Genomic DNA, 10,419 nt, shown 5'->3' with positions numbered 1-10,419 from the left:
GACTGAGCCACCCAGGCAGCCCCTATTTGTAGGTATCTTAAACTCAGTAGGTACAAAATTGAGCTTATTATCTCTTCTTTAAAATTTATTCCCCATTGTGATTCCTTATTTCCTCCATACTTTACATAGTCTGGCCTGTGCCAGAAACTTGACAATTTGGCCAGATTCCTGTCCTGTTGTTTTTACCTTCTTAGTAACTCCAAAATCTGTTCCTTCCTTTCTTCTTCCCTTTGGTTAATTTGGGCCTTCAGTTCTCTCCCTCAGTTAAGTATCACCCTTACTGCCTCACCCTCCACAATGCTCTTTGTATGGTCTAATCATCTTCTCTTGCACGTACAGTTTACTTGATGTATTGGGACTGAGAAATGACTGTTCGCTTATAGAGTGCCGTTTTGGTTTGGCTGTCTGCTGTAGGCCAAAGCCAGAATGTAGGGGAATAAGGAGCAAGTAGGTGAAGACAAAGAAGCAGGAGTAAATTCAAATTCTTTTAAGAGAAAAGAGGAACGGAATTAGGTATTTGGTTATTTTTAGAAAATACATTCTTAGTTTGTCTCCCTTTCTGATTTCTTCCTATTCAGTTTTCCCTCCCTCCCCCTGTGGTCTTCTGCTCTATGCCTTATGTTCCACATATGAGTGAAACCATATGGTAATTGTCTCTCTCTGCTTGACTTATTTCACTTAGCATAATATCCTCCAGTTCCATCCATGTAGATGCACATGAGAGACTCTGGACTCTGGGAAACAAACTGAGGGTTACAGAAGGGAGGGGGTGGGAGGATGGGGTAACCGGGTGATGGGTATTAAGGAGGGCATGTGTGGTAATGAGCACCGGGTGTTATATGCAACTAAAGAATCGTTGAACACTACAACAAAAACTTAAGATGTATTATATGCTGGCTAACTGAACATAATAATAATAAAAAAAAGAAAATGCTTTCTTACTACAGTCCCCTGAATAGTTGAAATATTATATCTGAAGCTGAGCTATAAGAAAATTAAATATTAAGGAAAACCTTAATATCAAGACTTTTGTGTATATTTCTGATAATTCAGATGAATGAAGTTTTATAAGGTTTTTAAAATTATATTTCAGTGGATATTTCATGTAAGCAATTGAATATACTACAATTATAGACATCCTAGTATTGGGGGAATTAGGAAAGTTGAAAAATATATACACGTAAATTTTATTAAAACTTGGAAGAATGAATAAGGTAGTTAATGAATTGATTCTATAAACATCTTTTTATTGAACTTGTAAATACTAGGTGTTAGGCATTACTATTTATCCCATAATTACTTGTTTCCCTAAACTGAAAAAGAGAGAGAGATTGTGAAAGTGGAATCATTTTTTTAAAAAAAAGTGATCCAATTCATTTTAAAAAAGAAAAAATACCCCTTTAAAAAAAATTCATTCATTTATTTATTTATTTATTTAGAGAGCAAATACGTGCATGAGTGTGAGGGGCAGAGGGGGAGAGGGAGAGAGAATCTCAAGCAGACTCTGCTGAGCACAGAGCCTGACATGTGGCTTAATCTTGTGACCCCTGAGATCATGACCTGAACCAAAACCAAGATTTGGACACTTAACTGACTGTGCCACCCAGGCTCCCCCGCAAAAAAGAAAAAATACCTTAAAAGACAAGTTATTATAATTGTGAAATGCTATTCATACTTGAAAATGGGAAAATAGCCATTCATTTAATAAATGCTTATTGAGCACTCTTAACTAGAACTAAGAATTGTGCAAAGCATTGTAGGGTATATAAAGAAACAAGCCAGTGAGTGTCTCTGGTCAAGTTGCTCATAGTTTAGCAGAGTCTGCTTTCCTTTAAGGCAACTCAAACTTCTCAGCATATTAAACAAGACTGTTATCAGATTCATTGTCTAATTTTTTTTCCTGATCTGTCAATTTTCAAATAGTTGTATTTTTAAAATCTATGTTTGCCAATTTTTCAGTGCAAATTGATCAGTTTTGGCTTTATACGTTTTTTTCTCTTAGTACACTTTTAAAATATTGAACTTGTTTTCAGAAGGTAGCTGCATTATTTGCTTTTTCATGATATAGTACATTCTTCTATTTGCATAGTTGAATTCTTTTATGACAGGTTTTCCTTATGTGCATTGGAGTTTTCATTTGCAAGCTCAGTTTGAGTGAGAGCTCCATGATGTGTGTTTTTCTTTCCACTCTCACTATTTACTACTCCATTCCTGGCAGTTTTATTAATGCCTGTACTGGCTCATCAGTTCAGAACTTGGTCTTTTTTATACTGGAATGTCAGCTCTCCCAAGGATATTAGAAACTAATTTCATACCCAGAGTCCAACCATGAGTGAGTGCTTTGAATCCTATCATGTTGGGGGAAGTAAACTTCTAGATGTGTTTATTTATTTTCAAGAAATAGAAACTCCTGCTTTTAACATTGAGTTTCTTTGTATTTCTTATTTACTACAATTTTTATTTTGTTTTCAAGTGTGAAATAACCTGTTAAATAATTATTTCATCCTTTCTTGTTGGTCTGTGCTCCAGAGCGGCCTTTGTAGTAACACTTTGCATAATATACTAAGCTACTGAAGGAATACACTTGATTGTTATTTATATAGCAGGATCTTGCATGAAGTTAAAAGATCATCTTGACAATAGTCATTATGTAACTATGACAACGACCTTTTTTTTTTTTTGAGAGAGAGAGGGAAGAGGGGGAGGAGCAGAGGGTGTGGGAGAGAGACAGTCTTCAGCAGGCTCCACACCCAGTGCAGAGCCAGATGTTGGGCTCAGTCTCACAATCCTGAGATCATGGCCTGAGCTGAAAGCAAGAATTGGACACTTAACCAACTGAGCCACCCAAGCACCCCATGACTGATAATTTTTAAAAAAGTTATTCTGTGTACCACCTAAAATCATCCTGAATTACATAGTAGTTACAAACTTACCATCCAGAAATATTGGACTAAACCAAGATGCCCTAAGTTCCCATCTGCTTTGATTTTTATTCATGACAGGACAACAATGAGAGCAGATTAGGAGACGGGAATGAGAAGTCATACATATATAGCATTAACAAATTGTAGAGTTATCCAGAGAGAACTCAGATTGAGAAAGTTTTATTAGGACTTCTGCTTATGGTGGAAGATTGAACTATAACTTCACCACTGTGGCCAGCCATTCTCCTTGAGATCACAGTAAAATGCAAGTACAGAAAAATGTAGAAAGCAATTAACTCAAGATGGTAAAGAGATTTGGATGGAGGTAAGTGGGAGATCATAATGGACAGGATTATTTAAACAAATTTGCTTAAACAAATTCATGTAATGCACTGTAGCTGGGAGTGTGTGAGTAGAACTGAGAAAGGTGCAACCTAGAATATAGTAAAAGAACGTTACAAAAGGGTAACTGATGTAATTCCACAAAAATGCAGAGTTCATAAACAATAGGAATTGGATAAATTTAAGTGAATTACTGTCTTCTGGTTCATTAGCAAATAATGTACCCAAAAGGCATCCCTCAACATTTCTCTGTCCTATATGTAATCTCTGTCCCTAAATATGAGGGACTTTCTCTGTCTACTCAGTTCCATATTGTTTTAATATTTTACAAATATGTGTTATCTTTTATGATTTCCAGTAACTATAAAATATATCAATCTGTTGGAATTTAGCATCTACGTGTAACTTATCCTTTAAACCTATCATCATATATTACCATCATTATAAAATTCTTAAATGTAAGTATGACGAGTATTGAAAGCTGTTAGAAATTTAATTGTGATCTTCTTGCGCAGTCTGAGAGAAAACTCTTTTGTTCCTCTGTCTTCTCTAATACCCAAGCACTTTAAATTTTGGAGACTCAGAGAAGCCTACATGAGGCATATATCTGTCTAGATATTTAGATGGAAAACAAAGGAGATCATTAAGCTACCAAATCATTCTTGAAAGTATACTGCCATTTTATACAAATGGTTATTCTATGTGAACTTTAGAAATTGGTGATCTTCTTGGCAGTCTGAGAGAAAACTCTGTCTTTTGTTCCTCTGTCTTCTCTAATACCCAAGCACTTTAAATGTTAGAGACTCAGAGAAGCCTACATAAGGCAATATCCTTCTAGATATTTAGATGGAAAACAAAGGAGATCATTAAGCTACCAAATCATTCTTGAAAGTATATTGCCATTTTATATGAATGGCTATTTTATGTGACCTTGACAAATCATTTAGTGATAGAGGTCAAAAAAATGGTTATCTTTGGAAGTTGGGTATTGATTGTGAGGGCCACATGAGGGAGACCTTGGAATGCTGGAAATGCTCTATATTTTTACTTTGTGGGTGTATATATATGTAAAAATTCATTGAAATGTATACTTATGACTAAAGGAAAAAAGTGACACATAAGAGCATTTGAGATGCAGGCTATTGAAGGTACAAGCGAATTACTAAAGTAGTAGCAGACATGTGGTTTAAAGTGAATGGTGGCACTTTCCCCCATTTATTACTTTCTATAACAGAAGATGATTTAATCACACAAGTTACATAGGCTACTCTTGTAGAGGTAGTCACTGTGCACAGTTGTCTTTTTAAACCTTTCCTATGTATACAATAATATTCTTTAAACATACAAATTTTTAGTAGTATCAAACTATATTATTCTGAAACTTACCCTCCCCCCTGTTTAACAGCATATAATAGATATCTTCCAGTATCAGATCACAGATTCACCTGATCCTCTTTAATGATTGTGTGTTCTCTTACAGTCTCTTTATACTGTAATTTATGTAGCTACATCCCTAGACCTTTGAGGTTATTTTACATTTTTATTAATGGATACAGTGCACTGATGACCTTTTTTCTTCTACATCTATACTTGTGTATTTGTTACAGAATAATTCCAGAAGTAGAAAACCTAGTTAAATTTTGATAGCTACTACAAAATTGCCCTCCATTCCCACCACCTATGAACCATAACTTTATCTACATTGGATGCTATCAGATTTTAAAAATGTTTGCCAATTAAATAGACAAAAATGGAACCTCATTGTTTTAATTTGCTCTTCTCTGGTCACTAATAGAGTTGATCTTCCTTTCTTATGTTAATTATCAATTTGTGTTTCTTTTTTTAAATTACTTGTGTGTGTTCTAAAGCAGTTTTCCTTATTTAGTTATCAGAGTTCTTTGTATAGGGTATTAATCTTTATTTCTATTATAAATGATGTAAATATCCTATTCAGTTTCTGGTCTTACAAATTCATTTACGGTAGATTGTACCATATGATGCTATAAGTCTTTTCCGTTGTGACTCCTTCATTCTGTGTTTTGCCTAAGAAGATCATCTGCTTAGGAAGAGCAGACATCTTCTTATGTTTTCTTTTGGAATACTTACAGTTTTGTGTTTTACTTTTAAATCACTAATCCACCACAAATTTATTTTTGTCAGCTAAAGATACAAATATTAATATGCATTTCCCCCCAGATAGCCAGTTGTTCCATAAACTACCCAGCGGTCCATCGTTTCTTCACTAAAGTAGGAAACCAGTGCTAGTGCTCTGTGAATGATTGACAGGTCATAAAAGTGTGCTGTTTTTCTTTTTTGTGTGGGGAGGATGTGCGTTCTTAAGCAAAGATTAAAAATGTAGGGTGGGGCTTATGGAAAGGGATAGAAGAATGGGGTTGCCTTGGGAGTTACGCTGTTGCCTTGGATAGGATTAAAAGTATAGATGGGGTAGAATAAGAATACACATAGGGCAAACATGAAGTAAAAGCTATATAAATAGCAATCAAGTGTATTCCTTCAGTAGCTTAGTATATTATGCAAAGTGTTACTACAAAGGCCTTTTAGATTTATTTTACTTTCCTGTCTGTGGCACAGAAATCACCACTAACCATCCTAGAGAAAAATGGGCTCTTTTTAGTTAACATCAGATTCAGGTGTATCTCATGTTTAATCTTACAGCTTGTATAGTTAAAGTCATTAATATATGAATGATAATTGTTTTCACTTCTGGAAAAGTTTGGTTGTGTGACACTATACAAACTATGTGGCCGAAGAAAAAGACTCCTACGTATGTTAAATACCCCATCCAGCAGAAAGGGGTTTCTGGAAAGTTCCCTCTACACATGTAGAGGGAAGTAATGAGGGCATATTTTTACTAGACTAAATTTGAAGTATGCTGCAAGTAAGGCTGTCAATATAATTTTTAAATTGTTGACCAGTAATAGTCATTATACTTGAAAAAGATTATTTCATTGTCTTCTGTCTTCTCTTTCGTCCACCTCCATTCTTTCCTTTTTCTTTCATTTTACAGACCATACATCAGTTGGCGGGCTGGGAGACAGTTTTTATGAATACCTACTAAAAGCATGGTTGATGTCAGATAAAACAGACCATGAGGCGAGAAAAATGTATGATGATGCTATTGAGGTAATTCTTGTCAGAACATTTACCTGCTTAACATTCTATAAATATACAGTGTGTTTCATAGTGACCAGTGAACACCTATGTGCATTTGGTTCTGTGCCCTCACTGTAGAATTTTGGTATTTTAATCTAAAAATCTTGTATTGTTTTCCTTTATTGTGGCATTTTAAAGAAATTGCTGAAGAGTAAATATATATTTATGTATGAAAATTTATTTTAATTACTTTTAGTTATTATCTGCACAGACTAGAAAAACTTCTGACTTCACAGACATTTTCATAAACATTTCTTCTTTCAACTGACATTGAACCTACACATGGAGAGCCTTATGGATAAATAATACGAGCAAAACACTTACCTAGTATTTTCCACATGCCAGGTGCTGTTGTAACCCTTTTTACACATAAATCATCTCATCTTTACTACTATTTTACATTTGAGAACCTTATGGCACAAAGAAGTTAAGTAACTTGCTCAAGCTCGTAATAGCTAGTAAGTGATGGAGCCTGGAACTGAACAGTCTGGCTCCAGGTGCTGTGCTTTTAACCACTTTACTGTATCACTTCATATTTATATAACCTCTTACCACAGTGTTGTGACAGTTTAAAATTGGAACAGGTTTCAATCTTGGAAGCACTTACATGTGATATTTCCAAGCAAAAACTGTGAAATAGAAAGGTGTGTTACCCACTTACTAAGTTATTTGCTTTCTGATCCAGTACAAACCCATAGCCCTTTAGTGATTTTAATCGGTTTTTAAAGTTGTATTGGCGCCTGGGTGGCTCAGTCATTTAAGCGTTTGACTCTTGATTTTGGCTCAGGTCATGATCTCAGGGACATGAGATCGAGCCCCCTGTTGGGCTCAGCACTGGGTGTGCAGCTTGCTTAAGATTCTCTCTCCCTCTCCCTCTGCCCCTCCCCTCCACCTCTCTCTCTCAAATAAATAAACATAATCTTTTTAAAAAATCAGTTTTTAAAATTAGATATATATTTTTTAAATTTTATTTTTATTGAAGTATAACTGACACATAATATTGCATTGTACAACATAGTGATTCAACAAGTCTTTACTACTATGCTCACTCCAGGTGTAGCCAGCATCTGTCACAATATAATGCTATTGCAGTACCATTGACTATACTGTGTTTATCCCTGTCACTTACTCATTCCATGACTAGAAGCCTGTATCCAACTCTCCTTCGCCCGTTTTGCCCATCCTCCCACCCTCCTCTCTTGTTCTTGATATTCTTAAGTTTTGTTTTCTCTCCATTTTTCTTCATCAAAATTGTTTGGGATTTTCAAAGAAACACAATAGGCTTTGTTGATTTTGTATGATTTTCTATATAGCAATACCATTCTGACGGTAGTTGATGATTGGTATTCAGAGTTATAGTTACTGTTGTGTTTTTAAATTAAAGCAAGGATCTTATTATCCTTTTTATAGCCTTACTTTTGGAGGAACTAATTCCCTACAGTCATTTACAGAATGCACAAGTGTTAAACTGATATGTGGCATATAGTGCTTAGTTCATTGTAGACATTCAATAAATGTTTCTTGAGTAGGCATCTATTGTGTGCCTTATATGTGGAAAACATGCCAGATGCCATGAGGCCCACAAAGATGAAAACCATTGCCCTTGCATTCGAAAAACTAATCTTTTCTTTTTTTGGTAAAGATTTTATTTATTTATTTGACAGAGACAGCGAGAGAGGGAACACAGCAGGGGGAGTGGGAGAGGGAGAAGCAGGCTTCCCGCTGAGCAAGGAGCCCGACATGGGGCTTGATCCCAGGACCCTGGGATCATGACCCGAGCCAAAGGCTGAATCCCAACGCCTGAGCCACCCAGGTGCCCCTAAAACTAATCTTTTCATTTGTGCTTCGGCATACTGTGGCTAAAACAACAATCGAAACATATAAATCAGTGGTAGTCCCTTATTTTACCTATCACCCACTCCTTATTCCCCTGACAGCCAAAATACAAGTATCTACCATTTATTTACAAAATGACTTCTTGAACGTTTATTGACTGGGGGCACCTGGGTAGCTCAGTCGTTAAACGTCTGCCTTCAGCTCAGGTCATGGCCCCGGGGTCCTGGGATCGAGCCCCGCATCAGGCTCCCTGCTCCGCGGGGGGCCTGCTTCTCCCTCTCCCACTCCCCCTGCTTGTGTTCCCTTTCTCACTGTCTCTCTCTCTAATAAATAAATAAAATCTTTAAAAAAAACACAACATTTATTGATTGCATGCTACACTTATAAGCCTTAGGGAGTATAAGGTGACGAATGAGGCATAGTCCTTATAATTCTGTAAAACAGATGTTATCATTATAAGAAATACACAATAAATTTTTCCAAAACTGATTGTTACCAAACTTGTCAGAGAACAACACCCAAAAATGTGGGTTAGTTCTTACTCTTCTTTATTGTCAGAAAAGTATAAGTCTCTAATCATATATAATCCTTTTCACCAAAGAGAACTGAATTAATGCAATTTCTTATGCTTTTCCATAGAATTATCTCGAAAGGCAGAGAATTTATAAGCAAAGTCTGAGAACATAGTCCAAAGGAACAAAGCTCTTAAAAATCTCATTTTTAAAGTTAAATGTACTCGTTGGACTCTACTTTGTGTTACATTCAAGTTTAATATAAAATATTTCTCTTGCCATACCCACATCTTTTGGGTAAAATTGGCATTCCGGGAAGATAACTGTGTTTATCACGTGGCCTCTCATAGCCATGGCACAGCACCCGAAACAGATGCCTAAGTTTGCAAAGTATGGGGCTGAGGAGTTAAGTTTGAACTTCTAACTAGTTTTTTTTTTAAGATTTTTATTTATTTATTTGACAGAGAGACACAGCGAGAGAGGGAACACAAGCAGGGGGAGTGGGAGAGGGAGAAGCAGCCTTCCCGCTGAGCAGGGAGGCCAATGTGGGGCTTGATCCCAGGACCCTGGGACCATGACCCAAGCCGAAGGCAGACGCTTAACGACTGAGCCACCCAGGCGCCCCTTCTAACTAGTTTTGTAAGCTTTATAACATACACGATGTCTCACCTAATGGTGCCTTTTTAAAGTACTTTGACAAGAGGTATAGATACATGGAAAAGGAGAAACCATTTTAACTAATTACCAAAATCATTTTTCTGATTAACCTAGATACTCTTCCTCTTCAGTTTCAGTTTGTGAAATAGAAAATAAATTGGTAGAGCCTTTGGGGTTATAACTTGTCATCATGATCTCAATTGACTGATTCTTATGAATTCCATTTAGCTCCAGAAGAAAAAAACCTGTAATACAGGTATGTCTTTACTTTAGGTCAGTCTTCCCTTCTCCCACCTTGTCTTTGTCATAGTAGTGATGAGGTATTCATTCAAGATTTTATGCGACTTGTTTGATCTCTAAAACTTATGATAAATTAACTATTCCAGTTTGGGAAAGTAACTCATTTCTAGAATATCTTATTACCAAGGTTTTATGACCGCTAGAAAGATGTAGTAAGTTTGAACACTAACACTTTGCTTCTACAATTTTGAATATCTACTCTTTCTTACAGGCTATAGAGAAACATCTTATTAAGAAGTCCCGAGGAGGTCTCACCTTTATTGGAGAATGGAAAAACGGGCACTTGGAAAAGAAGATGGGGCATTTGGCCTGTTTTGCTGGGGGAATGTTTGCACTAGGAGCAGATGGTTCCAGAATGGATAAAGCTGGTCATTATTTAGAGCTAGGGGCAGAAATTGCACGTACATGTCATGAGTCATATGACAGAACTGGTAAGAGTATTAGTAACACTAACTACTTAGTCTAACATAACCTCTAAGTTAAAAATATATCCAGGAATTAGAAGGAAAATATATAGGCATTTTTCACTTTAAAATAGGCTATTCTAATACAGTAAATCGTTTTCTTAAGAACTTGAATTTTAATTCTGGAAATGTGTTCCTGCATCATTTCTTAAAATTATTCTGAATTCTACTGATTTTATTAATAAAGATTTTGAAGAAATTGTTTTAATG

The 10,419-nt window shown here is 35.9% G+C and overlaps 1 protein-coding gene across 2 annotated transcripts in view; it reads left to right on the top strand.

Moving 5' to 3' along the window:
- The window catches only part of MAN1A2 (mannosidase alpha class 1A member 2), a 198,909-nt gene that overhangs the window by 149,250 nt on the left and 39,240 nt on the right, over window positions 1-10,419 (top strand). For both annotated transcript variants that reach the window (XM_025872529.2, XM_025872528.2), the window contains exons 9-10: window positions 6,295-6,410; window positions 9,957-10,176. In XM_025872529.2, coding sequence (XP_025728314.1) covers window positions 6,295-6,410; window positions 9,957-10,176 — 336 coding nt within the window. The remainder of the gene's footprint in view (window positions 1-6,294; window positions 6,411-9,956; window positions 10,177-10,419) is intronic.

Source organism: Callorhinus ursinus, unplaced genomic scaffold (assembly GCF_003265705.2).
Source record: "Callorhinus ursinus isolate GAN/ISIS: 27379988/994484 unplaced genomic scaffold, GSC_fseal_2.0 scaffold9, whole genome shotgun sequence".
Taxonomy (NCBI): domain Eukaryota; kingdom Metazoa; phylum Chordata; class Mammalia; order Carnivora; family Otariidae; genus Callorhinus; species Callorhinus ursinus.
The sequence above is the reverse complement of the archived record's forward strand: the minus strand, read 5'-3'. Positions and strand labels throughout refer to the sequence as shown.